Below are 21,465 nucleotides of genomic sequence, written 5' to 3' on the forward strand. Positions count from 1 at the left end.
CTTCAGCTGAATGCTAATGTTAATCCTAATCTTAAAATTTAAATTCTAACATCAAAATACCACTTTATGATGTAGTAAATGCCCTCACTGGTTCCACACCAGTACAGAAACACAAAGACACTCACACACTGACAGAGTCATTCATCATCGTCATGATCAGAGAGATTCTGCCCTCACGCTGTGGTGCAAGATCATTTGTCTTCTGATTGGTTTGGCAGCTCCTCTTGGCAGCCAATAGGAGTCATGAGCAGCGTTACAAAGAGATAAGACGCTCTCAGGTTTTTATGAGTCTAAATGTACAGACAACCCTTCGGGGCTTAATCAAAGAGTGGAATCACCCAGCTTTATAAAACCAATTCAGCATGTTTACCAAGTAAGTTTACCGGATGTCGACACACACACAATGAGTTTCTTGTGTGATTATGTTTGTTTTACTTTATCACAAATTTTGTCAAACAAAAAACACAAACAGGTGTGTGTGTGTGTGTGTGTGTGTGTGTGTGTGTGTGTGTGTGTGTGTGTGTGTGTGTGTTTTCTTGTATGTCTTACTTAGTGGGGACCATTACACGATTTTAACGGTTAGGGTGAGGACATTTTGGCCTGTGCTCATCTCTTCAGCCTGTTGGTGATTTAAGATTAGGTTTTAAGGTTTAGGTTGCTATGAGGTTTAAATGAGGGTTTGTGTAAGTGTTTGGGGTTAGGCATTTAGATGCGACGGTTATGGTTAGGGTAAGGGGCTAGGGCATGCATTATGTCAATAAAGGTCCTCACAAAGACAGGAGTAAAAGAGTGTGTGTGTGTGTGTGTGTGTGTGTGTGTGTGTGTGTGTGTGTGTGTGTGTGTGTGTGTGTTACCCTGGCCTAGATGCCACAGCTGGAACCAATCTCTTCTCTGCCAACAATGCACACCGTAAAGTATGCCATCCATTTGCCCTGGTTGTGTGTGTGTGTGCGTGTGTGTGTGTGTGTGTGTGTGTGTGTGTGTGTGTGTGTGTGTGTGTGTGTGTGTGTGTGTGTGTGTAGACATTCTGCAGCCCAACGAACCACATCGGTTGCCAAAGCGTCCTGGCAGCATGCAGCAGCTCCTCCAGCTGTTGCTTTGTCGAACAAGTCAACTCAATTTCAAACACTGTCCTACCTGTCAAACTGCTTGACAGAAAATTATCTTCGCCATTCAGCCTTATAAACAAACACCGTCAGTAAAGTAGAAACCATATCCAGAGCCTTGAAAACGTGCAGTACAACACTGCCTCCCTTTTTTTTTTTTTCTTAATCAGTCATCCGTCCTGACTGTGGGACATGTTACGAACACCTGTCATGAGCAGCTGGAAGCTATGATCACATCTGTTTAATCCACTTCACTCATGATGGGAGGATGAAGATAAAGGGGCGGGCAGGGAAACAAAGATTATTTGTCTTTTGAGACAATCAATGTGTAACTAATTATTCACTGAGGCCTCATGTGTAAAGAGTTTCTGTTTTGTTTTTCTTTAAAAAATGACATATGGGTACAGAAGACCAGGGAGGCAAGTGAGAAAAAATACATTCTAGTGAGACATTTTCTAAATCAAATCTGTGTTAATGAAAAAGAAGATTTTTTCCAGGCAAAAATTTGGTGTGTGAAAATAAAATTGGTACGATATGATTTTTATTTTCTAAACTCACCTGGAAGAAAACATAAATGGTTTTTATTCCTACTTGGAGTTTCTTGTGGCCTAAATTAGTATTACAACAACAGTGAAATCCGAACCTTTTTTTTTTTTTTTTACCACTTTTCACAGATAAAAATGAACACTAACTTAATAAAATGTATCCTGGCAAGGCTTACATTTTTCTTCTTCCACAGATTAATTAAAAAAAAAATCAAGGACCCCTGAAAAACTGACCTGGCAAACCTTAATCTCGAGTTATAAACACAGGAGAAAAAACAAGTCAGATCAGATTTAGAAAATGGACCGCCAGATCACTTGCCTCTCGGACTTCTGTACATTTGACTGTTCAGAAATAGTTTAAGTGTTTTTTGTTTTTTATTTGCCACATCTGCAGTCAAGATCGAGTTAAAATTGGACTTTACCTACTTGATTTAAGAAACAAAATATACTTACTTACTTTCTTGCTGAGAGTTAGATAGATGAGAAGTTTGATAACTCTTCTACATCTGTGTGCTATAAACACATGGGAAAACAGCTGGCCTGGCTGGGCCCAAAGATAAAATCTGCCTACCAGTACCTCGAAAGCTCACTAATTAATATGTTGTGCCTTGTCCCATGCTCCCAGACTTTATGCTGAGCTAAGCTAAATGTCTCCTGGCTCCAGCTTCATATTTAGCATATGGACATGAGAGATATTGATCTTATAATCTAACAAAAAGAAAGCAACGAAGCAAAATGTCAAACTATTTTCAATCAACAGTCGTTTTTTCCACCATTAAATCAGCTGTAAATCTGGTTAATCGTCTTCCTTTTTCACATGCAGTTTTGTTTCTAATTGTAATACAAATCTAATTCTAGATTAACATTATATTTCATAGCACTTGAATGTAATATTAAACACGCTGTCCAGATTAATCAGTGTTTGAGCCCCCATGTGAGATCCCTGCCCAAAAAAGGTCAGAGGTAAATCAATTAAATCTCTGATTTGCCACATAATAAAGCTTCTGTGGGCTAAATGCTGCTCTGAATATTTTTTAAGTTTATTTATATTAGAAAACATTAACTAACTCTGACAGAAAAAGACAAGATTAAGGTTCAGATGGGATTTGAGAGTTTCAATTTTAATCACAGAGCATGCCATGCAGTCAGCTTTGCTATATTTAACATCTGTATGCATTATATAATATCTAGGCTATGTTTTTATTTATAAACCTGGCACACATTTTGTCTCTCAGGAGTGTTGTGGTTGGCCTGGAATAATAGCTGATGGCTGGTATGTAGTACTGATAACATTAAAAGCACCCAGTAGAGTGCACATCTCCACAAGGCTTTGAGAATCTCCTGCATAGATAGAAAGCTGTGATTGATATGAACTCCACTCAGAAAACAAACATTTTAGAGATGTTTGCTTGTCATCTTGTGGACAGACCTGACAAAGTGAATTCAGACTTTATACAGCATTGGCATCATGATGTAGTTGTGTCGGCATACTTTTGATCCATTTATTGCAATGAAATCACAGCAAAATCTGTAGAACATACAAATATAATGGTGCTGTACTGGCAGTCATCCAGACACAGATCCTGGAGAAGGTGATGAAATTCACAGAGCTGTCTGCACTTCCTGATGATTCCAGATATTACAAGCAAGGCTTGTTTTTAGCCAGAAAGACCTTTGCTATGTAACTGAAGCACTTGTTGTTAACTTGTCCACTATAAACTATATGAAACCGTCACAAGAATATGATTCATGAATCGTGAATAACCACAACCACAAAGGAACCTTGAGTTTACAGTCATAAATGTGCACAAAAGGGCATGGGCTGACGGACCTAAACACACACGTATTCACAGAAGCACACCCGCGACCAAAAGCATGACCCCCTCCAGGCTTATAAAAATAATAATCTCCTGCAGACAAATGATATGCTGCCCAAAATAGCACATAATACCCTGTGGGTAGTTGTTACACTAACCAGTGGTTGCTTTAACAATTGCTGTTTGTTACCAGATCACTTTACCACAGTACAGTGTCTATATACAGTAGAGTACCCCCTCTCTGACCCTATGATAAAAACTGAAAGACAGTGATTATAGTTTGTTTTTTTCCAATATTCTCCTGCTATTAATAACCATCTGAATCTATAATGTTTATTTATATAGTTGTTTGTTATTATAATTGCTACAAATCAGCGACTCTTAAGCAGTTAAACAGCAAATCACACTTCAGGCATTTTTTCTTAATTTAGCATTAGAAACAAAAGTTGCTTAAGATCTCAGTTGCTTGAAAATATATATATATATATCTGAAAATGTTACTTTCATACACTCTGTAATTGGTCTAATAATAATAACAGTGGATCAAATGATTATGAACTCCCACTCACTGCTTTAAAATTAAAATTTCTGTTTGTGGCCACAGTGTTGTTGGTAGCTCTCGGCTCTACGTTCCTACAGATACTTTATTTTATAAAATTGCTTCTGTATGGATACTTGAGGAAAAACCACATGATGAATGTAACAAATGCGGAGGCAAACATTTAATCGATGCCTGACTTTTAAGTGTTTTTTATACTAAAACAGATTTTTCTCTCACCACGCCCTGAAGTCTCCTCTTGGGACAATTCTGGTAAAACCTGATTAATAAACCAATGCTATTATATTCATGGTTTTAGCTGAATAAATACAAGTAATTGAAGTTGCTAAATGGTGAGTAGCGAGTTGTGAACCAGACGTCTCTCATCCACCAATAAATGCCAGTCATCCGGTGAAATCGCCTCCCTCTAAACGCCTCAACAGTAAACCTCGTTAAGACACGGGGCTCGTTAGGCTACGTTAATCATTAACGAGCAAGACTGTTGCCATTGGAGACAGCAGCTGGGATAAGTGTCTTACGTTGTGATTGGCTGCCAGACGATTCCATTAGCACCATATACGGACGGCAGTGCCACAGAGCCAGACTGGGGGAGGATTGATGGGTCTGGGGTTTGTGTGTGTCTTTTTTTTTTTTTTTTTTTTTGTCAAACTGATGGGGCCCAGTAGTGTCGGCTGTGTGAACCACGAAGCTCAGACAGAGGAAAAGGGAAAGCAGAGCTGCTCATAAAAATTTCAAGCGATCCCACCTAAAGGCTCAGTGACAGCAGGCCGGATTTATGGAGAGCAAAAAAAAGGGTGAGACAGCTTGAAATAAAGGGTGAGAATGCAGAAGAGAGAGGGAGAAGGGGTGAGAAAGTATTAGAAGGAAAGATAGTTAGATCAGAGGAGAAAAATAGATAGAAGTCCATTCTTTAGATTCCACTCTGTGTCCATACCTTATGATACCCTTACTACAACATGAATATCATTCAACGAGCTGCAGTTAGCCTTCATAAGGATGTCATCTGTTTGGAGACTTTGCCTCAGAAATCAATGAAGTCATTAAAAACCTCTGTGAGGTGAAAATGGAAAAGCTTTCCCCAGGATTTCCCATTACTAATCTCTGTTGGTCAAATGACTCATAGTTGTATTCATGACAACTAGTCATTATTTGTGTGATTGTGTGCTTTTCTCTGTATTTGCTGAACGATGCAAACTGTTTGATGTGGAGAGCAACTCAGTACATTTACCCAAGGGCAGTGCTGACACAACATTTTGAGAAACTTGCACTTTAATTGAGTATGTTCATGGTTATGCTTGAGGAATATAAAAAAAAAGTATAAAGTCTTAGGCATCGGATCATGCATGTGGAATAAAAAGTTCAATCTCAGTTTTCTGCTTATACCTTTTAGCTGAAGTTTGGGATGCAGCTATTACAAATTTGTGCTTTGTGCTGTATTATTTTATTACTGCCCTTTGTTAAAACACTTAATTATGTTAAGAAAAGTGCTATATAGAAGTTATAGTTATAGTTATATTACATGTTTAGTTTGAAGATTTTGTGTCCTATAAGATCATATAATGAAGCTGCTTATACATCCACATATCCTTATTTTAACAGTTTTAACTGGCTGCTTTTATTTTGGTACATTATTAAATACAAAAAGACAAAAGAAGAAACAGCTTTTCCTATTTGTCTTTGTTATATTTTGTGTAAGTAGAATGTTGAATGTATAGCTTTTATTAGTATATCGTTCTAACTAACAATATTTCTACATGCACTATTGCTATTTCTTCTCAAACTTATCCGACAGTTGGGATTTTACAAAAAAGAAGTATAGGTTTTCAATTTGCCAACAAAAAAAGATCTCCACTTACTTCTCCACCATACTTAGAACTTACACAAAAATGGGTCTGAGTTTGATATTTACCATGATCTCTTACCTTTCTCCTTTCAGCTTGAGACCAAAGCAGGCAAAGCAGCAGCTCTGTCCCCCACTGATGCACTGGATCCTCCAGACCTGAAGGGAGTGCTGAAGAGGGAGCGTGAAGAACACCAGCACCTCCTGGCTGACTCCTATGCAGCTGTGATGGACCTAACTAAACAGGTAAATGTGTGTGTGTGTGTGTGTGTGAATGAATGGACCAAGTTGGGAAGGTAACAGGCAAAATCTGTGACTTTGTTGACATGGACAGAGCAAACCGTAAAAATACAAGGACTCAAAGTGGTTTGAATGGCTAGATGAGGATTTCACACAAAGAGATCAATCACTCTGTTTAATTTATGGTTACATAATACTTGTTACTCAATCTGTGTGTCAGATCAAGAGTTGTATTTTTCTTTACATCGTCGTGTTTAAAATGACAGTGTGTGGGATTTAGTGGCATCTAGTGGTAAGGTTGCAGATTGCAACCAACAGAATACCGAGGGTTATTCTCTTGCCCCTCCTTTTCCAAGCATGTCAGAAGACCTACGGTGGCCTTCATGTTACGTAAACACTCAAAAGGTCCTCTAGAAACATGGCAGGCTGCATGCAATTATTTAAAGATCCTTTGTGACCTACATTCAGCTGACAAAGACAAGATATCAAATGCTCAAACTGGGAATCTGTTTTTGTTTACATATTACTCAGTGTCCCACCTTTTTTGTAATTGGGATTGTGCCATACAAAGGGCATATTCTAAGCAAAGAATTCTGCTCATAATGATCATATTGTGGTGGTGTGCACTCCACCATTTTGTTCCCTCCTCTGATGTTTGCCCCTCTTTCTTCTTGTCTCTCCACTGTGACCCACCTGTGGACCAATCAGCTTCAGATCGGAGAGAGGAACTGGGGCAGAGAGAAGCTGGAGCTGCTGGAGAGGTTCAGCCAGGAGAGAGCTCAGTGGGAGCAGAGACTGGGAGAGGCCACTGCACAACAGGGGAAGGTATGACAGGCTGTGTGTGTGTGTGTGTGTGTGTGTGTGTGTGTGTGTGTGTGTGTGTGTGTGTGTGTGTGTGTGTGTGTGTGTGTGTGTGTGTGTGTGTGTGTGTGTGTGTGTGTGTGTGTGCGCGCTTGTGTGCGCGCTTGTGAGAGAGATGAAGAAGAGATAAGGAGCGGCTGTATCCTGGGGTGCATGTCTGAGATAAGGAGGACATCTAAAGTATATCGAGTCATTGGATCAGATGTGTGTGTCTTGGTGCGCTTGTCCCAGTGCATCCAATCCCATCTGATGATTTCCCCAGATTACTCTGATATTTAATTAAAATATAAAAATTAGCATTACACCCAAAAAAATGCCTCTTCGTTCATTTAAATAAGACCACTGGAAAAATAAAGCTAAGCACATTCAAGCAGCATTCAAAAATGTAGGAAAATAAGCTGACCTCCAGTTTAAGCCTTACACACTTAAATACAATATTAAATGCAGATATTTGCAGATACAGATAACTTGTAAACACTAAGATGGAAGATAAACTGGTTAAGAGATCTATCCAATGTAATAAAATCATTTATCCTTCTATTATAAACTGCTGTGCTGTGTTTGAGACCTAAAACCCATTGATCTGTTGCTCAAACTGGACATATTTAGCAATAGGCAACACACCAACGCAGCTCCGTGCAATGATGCTATTTTTGGTCTAAACACAGCCTAGGAGCAAGACAGTTGAGAAATAGCCTTTTTCAAAACCCTTTTATGTACTGAAAGATTGTCCGACAGCCAAAAAAGCAGCTTCTTGAATTAAAAACTCCCACTTTTTTGATTCTAAGGGAGTGACACCAGATCTGCCATGTTTCATTGTGCTGAAAACGTCTGTGTCGTCAAAACTTCAACACTAGAGAGAGTGCTGTCTGTCTTGAGGGTGGAAACTTTGCTGATGCTGACAGAAGCCACAGCTGGTAATGCAATAATGTGAGTGAGGAGAAGCCTCCGTGGTGTTATTACCTTTCTGTGACCGAGCTGCAGTTTAATGTTAAGCTGAGGTCACCATGAAAACACGGTCAGTCCGATGTGCTGATGACACCAGCGCAGCCGCTGCCAGGCTGCTGCAACATGTCTGGGAGGGATGATTACATCAGTGTTTAAAGTAGTTGTTAGTTCGTTTTTTTCTACATAAATACACAGAAATTAAGATCCAGATACACAGTTAGTGGGTCAGTTCTTCTCCTCCGTCAGCTTCTTTTGAGGTTTTCGGTCAGAAGGCGTCTTTGTCCACCCTGTTTTCTTTCTCCTTCTTGTCCATCTCCCTCCTCCTGCATGTTGAATATGATCCTGTCTCACTCCTTCCACTAAGTGACCGTGTCCTGCATTGGAAACTTGGCAGGAGGCCGAAGCTTGTCATACTTTAATTCACTCTGTCTCAGTCTGTCTGAGTGCGTCTGGGTCATGCTCTGTCACCCACAAATCTTATTTGCTTTCTGCTCCCCTTGTGTTATAAGCCCACTGTTGGGCCTTTCATCGACGTCTGACATTTGATCACAGTGCCCCCATCAGGACAGTTAGTGTAAAAATAGCTGCATTTGTGTGTCAGTTGGACCTAAGTCACAATTCTGATGTTTTATGCAAATCCGTTTTGTGAATTGAAACATTCAGTACAATTTAGATTATTGTTACAATATTTTCATACAACTGACCTGTCAGTGTCTGGGTCAGTTGAATATCCATCCAACTGCTGCCAGGTTGTTTCGATGAGATATCTCAAACTTAAAATCATGTTGTATTTTTATTGTGCAATCAAGGGAAAATCTATCAACATGGTGCTGTTTTCTTAATTTTTAAGATGGCTTTTATCTGTTTTTGCAAATGAACTCTTCAGTCATATCTGGAGTGGCTGAAACTGGTGCATTTCAAACATTTATCCCTTATTTTACACTAACTATTTCAACCATTTATCCCCTATTTTACAGTAACTATTTAAACTATTGATCCCTTATTTTACACTAATTATTTCAAATATTTATCCCTTATTTTACGCTAACTATTTTAACCATTTATCCCTTATTTTACACTACCTATTTCAACCATTTATCCTTTATTTTACACTAACTATTTAAACTACTGATCCCTTATTTTACACTAATTATTTCAAATATTTTATCCATTATTTTACATTATGTATTTTAACCATTAATCCCTTTTTTACACTAATTATTTCAAATATTTATCCCTCATTTTACACTACTATTTCAAGCATTTATTCCTTATTTTACACTAACTATTTCAACCATTTATCCATTACTTTTATCTAACTTTTCAGTAATTTTAGCTACTTATTGTAACCAACCCATTCAATGTAAAGACGGTTCTGCTCGCCTGCTAACTACTGCCGTTCAGTTGTCACAGCTCACTGAAGATATGGATATATTTTTCCAAATTAGCTGAGCCACTCCACAATATTTCCACATCCCCCTTGGCAGCTGATGAAGTACCCCTTGGGGTAATAGTCCATATTTAGCTTTCTGTCAGTATGCTGTTGTTCTTTAGTACTCTACTGGGAGACTCTACTGTACACAGTTAGACAGCCTGGTCTGCAGTTCAGTGAGTTGCAGGTGAAAGTCCATCAGTGTATCTGCACAACTAAGCACATTATCTGCAGATGTCCTTTTCCCCCTTCACCACTCTGTCTCTTTCCTCTGAGGGGAAATGGCTTCAGAGTGTGAGATCACCTCTTAAGTGTGAAATGCACTGACTCAGCATCACCGTCTCGTGTGTGCGTGTGAGTGTGTGTTTGCATGCTGTCTGCCACAGATAGATTACACTAGTCAGTCTCTCCTCTTGCCAAAACAGCTCTAGAGGAAGTGGATGACAATGAAAGGAATGTGTCTACAGTGGATGTCTTGTGTCTCTTTGTGTGAAAAAATGATACAGGAGTACATTCGTAGACAGTACTACTTCTGTGATAACTTTTCTCTGACAGTTTTTTGTTTTTCCTCACAGTCGAAGTCATTAGGCAGCGAGTCCTCTGCAGACACAGTCATCACTAATGGAACAGGATCACCAAGGTACAGTGACAAACACTGTCCTTACTGAACACTAGTAATCAGAAAATGTCTTTAATGACCTTTGTTTGAGTTATGGACTGTATCATTGACAATTATTATCTCTGAAATGTCCAAAATAGATTCATAAACAAGTGTAAATGTGTCATCTTGACAGCAGAGCATGCCTTTCTTTCTGTTTCTCATCAACTCCTTCCTCCTCTGTTAATGAAAAGGACCAAATCCACATCGGAGCTGGAGTGCCCAGAAGTCAACGGAACAGTCAATCAGGAGGACAGGATCCAGTTTGTAATACCAGAGCTGAGTGACCTCACCAGGAAGAACTGGACCTACCTGACCAATGAGGTGAATAAATAAATAATATGGCATTCTATATATTTACTGGTTTAAAATGTGCAGTTTAATGTAGTATCTTTACTGATATATCTTTGACAAGACTAGTGAAACAAATCGCACCGAGCACTGGCCCCTACAGCAATAGCTGTGGAGAAATTCTGAGATTATAATGGGTGTGTATTGCATGGAATGTTCGTGTCAGAGTGTGTGATGTCATCGCTCATTACTAGTATTAATTGTTTGAAATCTCTGAAGAATCTCATCATAGTGTACACACACCGGCAGTAGCCCCCGTGGCCCTTTCAAAATTTCCCCAGAGGAAATTTTCTATTTTCTAAATCCTACACTGAGCTATGGAAATGACACAAATAATTAATGTTCGCATTTGATTTATAACAATCAGCATCATTTCTGTCCCCTCCTGAAACTGAAGACAGCTCAGTAAAAATTATATTCATTTTATACTATATTCACTTCTCCCCACTCTCTCATCTCAGACTCCAGATGTTGGGGACACCTGTAAAACCTGGGATGGCCCCAGCGGCTCCTGCAGCAGCTTAGTGGGATCAGAGCTGAATCTGGAGTCAGTACAGAGGAGCTACACTGCTCCGGACCGCACCGGTATCCGGATCTACTACAGCCCACCTGTTGTACGACGCATGGAGCATCAAAGAAGAAGCCAGGGGGCCAATGAGTCGGCCCAGAACGGGAGCTCTTCCCCAGGACTGAGTGGCTCAGACGCAGGCGTGGAAACTATGGTGGAAACCCTCGAGGTTCAGCAGCAACAACCTCCATCCAACTTTTCTTCCACGTACGAGCAGTGGCTGAGCTCGCTGTCCAAGCAGCACCGGGAGCTGCTGGAGAGCAGAAGTGGCTGTATCGCCGGGTCGATCCCCAGTGTTGCCAGCAACAGCGGCTCTGTTGATGGGTTGACATCCTCGTCAGCTTTCCACGGCCTAGCGATTGGGGAGATTTCAGCCAACTTAAGTGATGACATGAAGGAGATGACCAACTGTGTCCGCCAGGCCATACGCTCTTCCTCTCTGGAGAGGAAATCCACCAAGGAACCTGGGAGTCAGGTAGTTTGTTTTTAATCATCAAACAGATGATTTTATTGTCCAACTATTGGCCTTTATGTTAGCTTTATTTTTATTTTTTTAAAGATGTTTTGGCCACAGGACTTTAGATAACTTTGTGACCAGGAGGTCATCCTGTTGTTTCTGTTGAGGAGAACAGACTTTTTGAATATATATTTTGATTATATAATACTGGGGTGATGTCATGTATAAAAAATTCGGACAGTAAGATTTATAATAATCACATTTTAATACCTCTCGTTATGGATCTCCATCCTATCAAGTAACTTTGGGGCTTTTTAAAAATCCTAAACAGCTTGTTTTTATTTTTTAAACAAAAATGTTCTGCCCAATATACTAATTTGAATATGTTTATAATACAAACAATTTTTCAAATATTTTTCCTGTCTAGTGTTGTAATACATTCTTAAAACAAGCTGATTTATACTGGAAAAAAGTTAAAATGATGTGACTACACTGGCAGATGAGACATCCAGTCATAATAAACATTTAGGACTCACTAAGAAACTAAAATGACTTAAGATAGAGATGTTTGGAGTACATTAAGACGGCTAGTATAGGTTTAAAGGAAATTCTTCTTCTTTCAACACACTAAACATTGTCCATCACTTCCATTTCTCCACCCAGGTGGGCATGTCCACCAGGTCCACTCAGACTGCTGCGCAGTACGTCAGCATCGGTCTTCAAACTGACATCCTTCCCAGCAGGGGGTCAGGGTTACACTCCAAATCCTGGTCTCCTCGCCCCTCATCAGCAACCACATCCTCGCTAGCGTCAGCCCGGACCCGGCAGATATCCACATCACTGGATAAAGTTCACAGCCGCATCGAGAGGCCGTGCTGTTCACCCAAGTACGGATCACCGAAACTACAACGCAGAGTGTCTTCTGGTAATTTGAATTTTAAGCCACTTTATGCTGTTGTTCTGTGATTGTTAATATTGTTTTGTTTGGTTGAATGAGACATCCAACTGTTCTGTGTTTAGGCTCCACTTCCAGACTGGATGGCACTTCCTCCCCCAGGGACCGGAGCCTGTGGAGCCTCCAGCAAAGATCCATGAGTGGAGGGGGAGGCTCGGCCTGGGCACGCTCCACCACCACCAGGGACAGCCCCGTCCTGAACGGCCTCACAGACGGCCTCTCCAGCCTCTTCAGCGTGGTGGAACATGCTGGAAGCACAGAGTCGCTCTGGAGGGGTGATGGAGGTAAGACACCGTGTGGAAATATAAATAAAAGTGTGGCTGAAATATCAATATATCAATATCAAGGTTTCTGTTTATGCTGGTTCACTGGCACACTTCATTAGTAGCACTTTTAGTTTTCCTGCATTCCTTCAAAATGTCTACTATGAAAAATGCCCTATCAATAGCCAATCATCTTTACTGACATTTATTAACTTTTACATTCCAATTTGGTTATTTATTTTCCCACAAAATTAATGTCATTTAGTGTTTTTGTGGGGTCTAAAAAGAACATATAAATTACATAAGTAAACAAAATAATTATTGTAAACCCTATAAAATAAATAACAAAAATACTTCACTGATGCATTGATAAACAACTGGTGCTGTCTTAAGGCCTTTGCATACTTTTTTTCTTCTTGTTTTGGCATGTCAGCGTGTTTTCAAACAGTTTTTTGTTTTCTAACAAAGCAACATCTGTTTTATTTTATTTTTTGGAACAAGGTACATTTTTCTGACCTGTAAGAGGCATCAACTGTTACATTGTAGTGAAACAGACGTTACAACAATGGCGTTCTCTTGTGCTGTCATTCGATATGCTCTAGATTGTACACTGAAAAAATAAATGTAATATTTTGATTAATAAGATAGAAGAGTTACTCCAAGGAAAAAGCTTAACACCACCAGCTAAATAAAACCATGTGTTCTGTGCATTGGAGAATATTAACACAATATAACTGTGGTGTTTCGTGTGATTCTAGTTTTATCCAGAATAATTGGAGAATTCAGTTACTAGAAGGAAAAACACAAACTTTTACCAACAGGGAACATTTCCAATCTTGCTTTATCATGGACTTCACAGTTCAAGCTTGCCTCCCTGTAAACCACAGTTTATAGAAATTATTCTAATATCTTCTCTTGGATCCCTGTTTGCAATTAGGAGCCAGCCAGGGTGCCAGTCCAGCACGGCAGCCTGCTGCTGCAGGTAAACCCTCCGCTGTGTCAGTCTGTGGATCGGACCCTGGCTCTCAGCGGTACGGAGGCCTGGTCCAGGAGTTCTTCAGGAGTGTCTGCAGCAGCCGGAGCCAGGGAGGAGTCACCCTGTCTGTGGAGAGAGTGCAAAGAGAAGGGCTGGCTGCCGTGGGTAGTTTTGCTAGTGTGGATGAGCCCAAGCCAGAGTGCGTGTCAGCCGGGGTTGGAGGACTCGGATCGCTGGCTGGAAGCAACGACAATGTGACCAGGATCGTCAATAAGAGGTTCATGAGACAGACGGTCGGAGAGGAGATGGGCACTATCATGGGAGGTGGGAAAGAAACGGTGAACAACGCGGGTGCTGCAGCATCTGGGATGGAGGTACGGCCATAGAAAAGGCACTTTATTTTAAAATTAAAAAAGGATCATACCAGTGGTTGTCCTATACCATTTATATGATATAACACTGAATTTACATCACAGCTTTTCGTTTGCAAACAACTGATTTGGGTTTTAGAAATTTCGTTGTTCTCATTATAGCGTTCACGAAGAACGTTAGTTTTTAGAAAGCATGTTATACAGTTTACAGTGGCTGGAAGAATATGTACTGCGGTTGAAAAATGGCCCACAAAAACTTTGTGCTAAGTCGATTTAATTTACACAATCAAATATTTGCCAAAAAATATTCACATATGATATAAAAATTAACATCACACCTGCATGTTTGGGTCCATTTCCCAGGATGCACCCTGTGACTGTGCTGGCCAGTCTTCCTGCCTCGCCCGACCATCAAGAGCAGCGACTCGCCATTCGCTCAGCCAGTGCAAGCACCGCCCACAAGAGTCTCCGGCGGCAACCGAGGAGAAGGGGGACACCTGCAACGAGTGACGACACTCCTACTGCCACATTCAAAGACACGCAACACACACACGCACACACACACACACACACACACACACACACACACACACACACAAGCAATACTGATTCTTCACAAACACCACTGCCATGAACACACACTTTCTCACACGTCAGCAAATGTACATACACACCTACAACCTGCCACACAGGTGCACTGCCAAACAGAACACACACACCGCTAGCACACTGCACAGACTGCCCCACTAACCCACTGCCACATGCACACATTCATAAAACACACACAGAAACACACAGAACCGGGGCAAAACTTGTCTTCGACTAAACCATTCTGATGCCAAGGACAGGAAAGACTGAAACCCAGCAACAGATCCAACCATCACAAAACTACCAGCAGGACATTAAACATTAATACACACATCATCTGACACACTAAACTAAACACTCTGAAGAGAGTCTAACAAATAAAACTATGATGTCAGGACTGGATTTGCTAAACCCTCCCTTCCCCACAATTTAAAGAATAACAGGTACTACAAATGGTCAGTTTTTTGGACTGGAAAATCCACCTTTTTGACGTTATCTTGCCACCATGCTGTTGGGCCAGCAGCCAGGCGAAAGGAGAATACAGCAAGGAGAAAGCAATGGCGTCAGACAAGTTTGAATATGTGTTGAAAGTGCATGTGTTACTTGTGGAGCTCCTGTTTAAAACTGGAGAGAAGACATCCGTCACAGCTGGAAAGAGCTTCCACAGTACGATAGCAACCCTGCAACCATCCGTCTTTGAAGAGTTATCTGCTGGAAAGCTCAGATGATTTCTCTCTGAACCTGGTCATATACTTACACGCTGTGCTGGGAAATGCAATTATGCCTTTTTGACTGATTAGCACAATAACATTCCAGCAAGTCCCTCCAAAATGGATCTGTAAAGGGCCACCTCTTGATGACACATGAGCTGCAGAAAACTATTCAATATTTCAGTAGATTGCAAAAGGAAGAACTCGAGGACTATTGGACTACAAATCCCAGCATGACCAGACTTCATTGATGGATGTTTGGACTTGTCAGCTCTATAAATGAGACCATAAAACTGATTTGAGTGGTTTAGTAAAACAACAAGAAGCTTCCCTGGCTTGTTTCAATGTAACTGTCCACTATGTCCCCAGAAGGACTTTGGCCACAAATATGGGGACTTTTTGTGGCATCGTAGCCATGACTTAAACCTTGTAGATGTAAGAAAACCTACTTCAAACGTGTTACCCTCCAGAGTCTGATTGGAAATTACAGTTTTGGTTTCAACCTGTTACAGCAGGCAGAAAGTGCCTGTTTGTTTCTCTTCACTGATGTCAAGATTCATCGTCAACTCTTTGGTGATCTGATGATGACGTGTGGTGTAAAGTCCTACAGCACATTGTCTTAAAACATTTCAGATGGATCACCTTCTGATTGAATGCGAGGTTAACATGAAAACCCATATGCAGATTCCATTTTGCATTGGATAGAGATGCACTGAAATGGCTTTAACTGAATTTACCAGTTTTTGTCTCGACAACTAGTTCAAACTAGGGTCAAGTTCAGAAGATTATGTTGGTTTACACCAGGTGAGTGGCAAAGGTTGCCACAGTAAATGTTAAAATAACAATCATGATATCGATCTGATATCCATTGGTGCATCCCTATCCTCTGTATCCTCTGTGTTTAAAATTTCAAAATGCTAATCTACCATCATCCAGAAATGCTCATTAACTCTAAGTGTCCACTGAGAATTCAGTCAATGCATTCCTTGTGTTAGAGTCTTTCCCAGATGTGTATCTGTTTTTAATGCACATTTTATCATTTAATTCTTCTAAGTTTTAAAATACTTCCACCTTTCTCTTCTTTCACGCACAATTATCCTTGTGTTGTAGTACTACACCGAAGGCGTAGCTACTGTACGAGATCTACATGCATTTTGAAAATGTAGCATTATTATTATGACATAATCTTGGTAGACAACAAGCTAAGAACTGTCCATCTGCAGCCAGAGTAGTTAAAGCACTGACAGGTTGTTGGTTTTTTTGTTTGTTTTTTACTTTTTACGAAATACACTCATTTAATTCTTTATTTATTATCCCAATATTTTTGAGTTTAAAATGTATTTCCTTTACTACCTTCATTGCAGCCAGATTCAACGGTATAAAATGTATTTGAATAGGATGTCTGCACACTTAAGAGAAATATCTGGAAAAGAAGCAAACATTGGGGACTGACACAAATGGTCAAAATACTGGTAACTTAAAACAATCATAATTGGAAAGGTTTTTTTTATTCCATTTCTTTGTCCCATCCTTTTGTTTGCTATGTTCTTCAATCAACAGATATTCAAAGTGCCTGACAGAGTACCTACTAGTCAGCTCACACCAAAACTGGACTGGACATATAAAAACACACATAACTAACCCAGCAGGCCTTTTTTAATGGATAAGATTGTTTTTATGCACATAATTGCGATCAGGCTGTACTAAAGCTAAAATAAAGTACTGTACCACAGTGGAGGAAGGACAAAATGGTTTACAGGTATATTAGGATATAGTATATTCACTTTTTTATACCAAGGGTTATTGTATTTCTGGAAAAGTAAATTATTTTTGTTTCATTTATTTTATATGGATGTTTTTGCTGATATATTAGCCTGTTTCAATTCTTTCTATTTAGTTATCATGGTGCTACTTAGTGTGCAGTCTGCTGTGGGCTCACCATCTATTTGAGTATGTCTCTCCCACTGTCTGTGTACAAGCTGGAGTCCAGCATTTCTCCATCTCTGCACACCATTTAATGACTCAGCAGTTTAAAATAGGGCATTACAGTAACAGTACATGTATTCAAATAACACAGCGAGGAAAAGCCACAGTCTAAATGCTGCTGTCTGTCTCCACTCCAGCCCTTGCTCACTGCTGGTGGAAAACCAAACGTCTGAAACCAGTCACCGCTTCAAACGCTACTTGTCACAGGAATAGACCTTCTGATTCTTGACCACAATTATACAACAGGTAGTCTTAGCCAAGCAATGTGATTGGTTTAAGAACACATGCAATCATATAACCTTATTAAAATGATTCCAAGTGTCCCAAAAAGCACAGCTAATATGGTTGAGTACACATCCATTTCTTATTACATTCCATGATATCGTCTTTTAAAGGTTTAAAGTTACATCACACAAATAGAAGCCACATGTGGTTAGGAGAATGAACTTGATAATACATATTTTGCAACATTAGTTGGATTTAACAACATCAGTAGAAAAGGGGGAAACACTGAAACAGCTTGCTAAGATTTAGCTTGCCAATAAGCTAACAGGTAATTTAGCAAAGTAGCTACAGCGACCTGTACGTCAAAATTGTTTTTTCCTACTTGGAAAAATTACACTTTTAGGGAGTAAACGACAAAAACTATACAGTTTGTAGTGTCATACGCCTACAATTCAAAAAAGTGGCTCTGAAAAGCAAAGAAAGCTTTGAAGCTTGTGTCTTTGCAGCTGTTGTCTGCATAGCTTTATAGATTTTTGGGGGGGAATTCCAACAGTTCTTTAATTTCACCACCACTGCAGCATAATCCACTACTTTTCTGCCCCTCTCTGTATGTTGGTTATGTTTCCAACAAAATATTTACCAAAATGCAGCTAAATGTACTGCTTCTGTTTGGCATTAGCATGGTTTGCTGCACATAGCTATGTATGCTAACATAGACAACATTTTAAAGGTTTTCAGCTGAGTATTACTGATCAGGAGGTCTGTCACATTTTATCTGACTTTCACATCAATGACCACTTCTCCTCATACAGTGTTTGAGAGCACATTTTCAAAAACACAATGAATTTCAGCACCCAACACAATAAAGCTGCTGAAACCTCTACAGTTAGCCACACAGACACTTTACTACGGACGGCCATGTTTCCCACAACTAAGATGTTAAAAGAATCAAGATTAGGCAATGGCAATATATCCCACTTTTTGACAAATATTAGCCACTAATTCTAGCTTCTTACACAAATTACAGTAGTGCATGTCAAGACAGTGGTAGGTGTAGCCAACATGTCATTATCTACATTTGAAAAATAGTTCAGACACATTAGTAGTATTGTGGAAAAAGTGAAATAAAAAGCAACTGAGTACATTTTTCCGTTCATTGTGGCCCATAAGCTTGGGGGCCTCCATTATGGCTGCTGAATCTGTGCCAAAAATCTCCATATAACATTAAAAAAAAGAGCTTGAGAAGTTGAGACACAGTGCAGAGTGTAACAGCAGTCCGATAATGACTCAGTCATCCCACAATGTCTCACCACACACCAGGATGAACCTATATCATACCCTAATATTAGGTTTGGCATAATTTATGCTTTTTGGATACACTGCTATAAACTACAGAGTCTATCGAAATTTTATCGAAAGTCTATTGAAAGTCTATTGAAATTTTAAAAAGTAACGTGTAAAAAAGCAACCAAATGCCAATCACAAATTGGATTTTTGTTTCAATAGAACAAAACACATACACCCCATACAAAATAAAAAGCACAAACCTGAAAAAAATCTACTTTTTGGTTAAAAATAATTAGAGGAATTTTAGCATAATTTACTAAAATTGTTTTAAGCAGTGATTTGAATGTATGTTGAATGTTTCTGATGTTGCCCAATTCAATGGATGAAACATACATTTTGATAGCGAGAAAGTTTGCCAGATTCTGCTCTACCTCTTTTTACACCATTACTAAACTCTGAGACATTTCGTTAGTTGTAAATAACTCAAAACATAACACTAAAGTTGAATTGTGCATCAGTCTTCTGAACATATTTGGTATACCCTAAGTCAGTTCTGTTGTCAATGAGAAGGTGACTTTGTGCCTTTTCCTCTACAAAGATGTCTTGGTTTTAATTAAAACTCTTGTTTTTCTGCAATTATTTGGCTCCAACAAACTCCATGATGACTATTTCCATCTGGAGTTAGGATTTTTTGTCTTGTAGTAGGTGTAGACTGATTTGTGTTTACATTAATCTTCAATGGTTCCTCTATTACATACTTTGTGACGGACATGTTGCAAGCCAATAAGGGATCTCAGTGTCAGGAGAACGGTATGCCTTAGAAATTAGCTTTGCTTCACTTTTGTGTGACCTCCAGATGGTTGAGAATTCGGACCAAGGTTACTCTTTGGTTAAATGTTGTAATTGACCTCAAGTCTTAGGTTTTGCTGCTGATATTGCAGAGTCTAGCACAGGCCCTGATTTTAGACAATATGATATTTAACATTTCCAACACATGTTCAGGTTGTGGATGAAACTGCCACAAAAAATACATAAAATAACAATTTGTACTACTATTAAACTTACTGAGAAGAATCTGATGTGACATGTAGCTGGAAGTACACCTCACAGCTCCTCCTGGTATTAACTGCAACATTTATGTATTTTCTGGTATTTGCTATAAAGATCTGTTATGGCGCAGTCAGCATAAGACGCATTTCTCTTTTCGACTCTGATGTCATTGGTCGGTTCTGTCTCTGCCTCTCCAGCCTTTCCACCTGCCCGCCAGGTGTTACATTTGCTCCTCCCCCTCAGGTTATAAGTACTTGACATTGCAGCCAATGACAGACGGTTTTACAGGTCACACAGCATCACCAGCCAATGACTGATGAGTTTCTAGCAGGTTGCATGGCACAAACCATGAGTGTCATTATTCCCGGTGTGTCTGTATCTGAATCTTTCCAGCCTTTTCAACCTTTTTCCATACCATTCATATAATTATTACATCCTGGGAATATGTAAATGAATTCTTAGCTGTTCATAATGTTAGCTGAACTATTACCTAGAGACTGCCTGTATATTCGCTTTATAACCTACTCTTGTCTTTTTTTAATAATGCTTGTTTCTTGAATAAAAGGAGAATGCAATGAAAGAAATAAAATGAGTACACGGTAAGGAAATGTGTCCCCTTGTGTTGCAACTTGAAAATAACTTAAAGGTTTGTACTCTCTCTGTCCGCTTTGTTTCTTTGAGAAAAGCTGAATGTCTACAGCTGATCTGAGCCAGGTCGCTGTGGAAGTATGTAGCTCTCTCCCTTTATAGACCACACTTGAGCATTTCTTCTGTACATAGGTGCATTTTGAAGCAGATGAAAAACAACAAAAAAAGGCAGCAAATGTTAAATAAGTAAAATGAGAAAATTTGATCCAGTGGATTTTTAAAAAGGTTGGGGATTTTTGTTTTTTTTTCCCAACCGATGTAGCTTGTAAAACGAGATATTATAACTGCCTCCTGTTTGTCATAGAATTCACAAATAAATGTTTGTTGGAATTTAGTATGGTTTGTTTTCTCGTCATTTTGTACATATTGAATGTCCCTTTTTCCTCTCTTGTCTTGTCAGATTAGTTGCGAGAGGTTAAGCTCTTGTTGCGCAGTTTGGAAGAAAAGTTATATGATGCCAAGCATGACTAAAAAAAGGGAAAGAGGAGTAAGAAAGGGGGACAGAAATAGGCCCTGTTTGATGGAGACGATCTGGACAGAAAACGCAAATGTGGCATTGCATTTAGGGGGAAATTTGCATGCATTCGGTGAAAGTCAGTGAAATTTGATAGCATGCACGCCAGGTGGTAGGTACTGTGAAGCACTACCACATAACACCACCAAGAGCTTGCGAATGGTAAATGGTAAATGCACTTATATAACGCTTTTCTAGCCGCTTTGCGACCACTCAAATCGTTTTACGCTACAGACTGCGCCCATTCACTCGTTCACACACACATTCATACAGGTGGCAGAGGCCTAAACGGTGCCACCTACCACCATTGGGAATTTATTCTCACACCGATGAACGCAGCATCGGGAGCAATTTGGGGTAGTATTTTGCTCAAGGATACTTCAACATGTAGGCTGCCATGGTCAGGGATCGAACCACCAACCATCCGATCACTGGACGAACGCTCCACTAACTGAGCCACAGCCGCCCACAACGCGTAGACACTTCTCTTCTCTTCTACTTCTCTTCCTA

At 39.8% G+C, this 21,465-nt stretch overlaps 1 protein-coding gene across 1 annotated transcript in view; it reads left to right on the plus strand.

Annotated features, from left to right (window-relative positions):
• The window catches only part of soga1 (suppressor of glucose, autophagy associated 1), a 123,841-nt gene extending 103,066 nt beyond the window's left edge, over nucleotides 1–20,775 (plus strand). The window contains exons 16-24 of the mRNA XM_059334138.1: nucleotides 5,964–6,113; nucleotides 6,816–6,932; nucleotides 9,924–9,988; nucleotides 10,201–10,330; nucleotides 10,819–11,400; nucleotides 12,046–12,307; nucleotides 12,403–12,621; nucleotides 13,538–13,950; nucleotides 14,311–20,775. Of these exons, the coding sequence (XP_059190121.1) occupies nucleotides 5,964–6,113; nucleotides 6,816–6,932; nucleotides 9,924–9,988; nucleotides 10,201–10,330; nucleotides 10,819–11,400; nucleotides 12,046–12,307; nucleotides 12,403–12,621; nucleotides 13,538–13,950; nucleotides 14,311–14,457 (2,085 nt within the window). The 3' untranslated portion in view covers nucleotides 14,458–20,775. The remainder of the gene's footprint in view (nucleotides 1–5,963; nucleotides 6,114–6,815; nucleotides 6,933–9,923; nucleotides 9,989–10,200; nucleotides 10,331–10,818; nucleotides 11,401–12,045; nucleotides 12,308–12,402; nucleotides 12,622–13,537; nucleotides 13,951–14,310) is intronic.
• Nucleotides 20,776–21,465: the final 690 nt, after the last annotated feature.

This window comes from Centropristis striata, chromosome 5 (genome assembly GCF_030273125.1).
Source record: "Centropristis striata isolate RG_2023a ecotype Rhode Island chromosome 5, C.striata_1.0, whole genome shotgun sequence".
NCBI lineage: Eukaryota > Metazoa > Chordata > Actinopteri > Perciformes > Serranidae > Centropristis > Centropristis striata.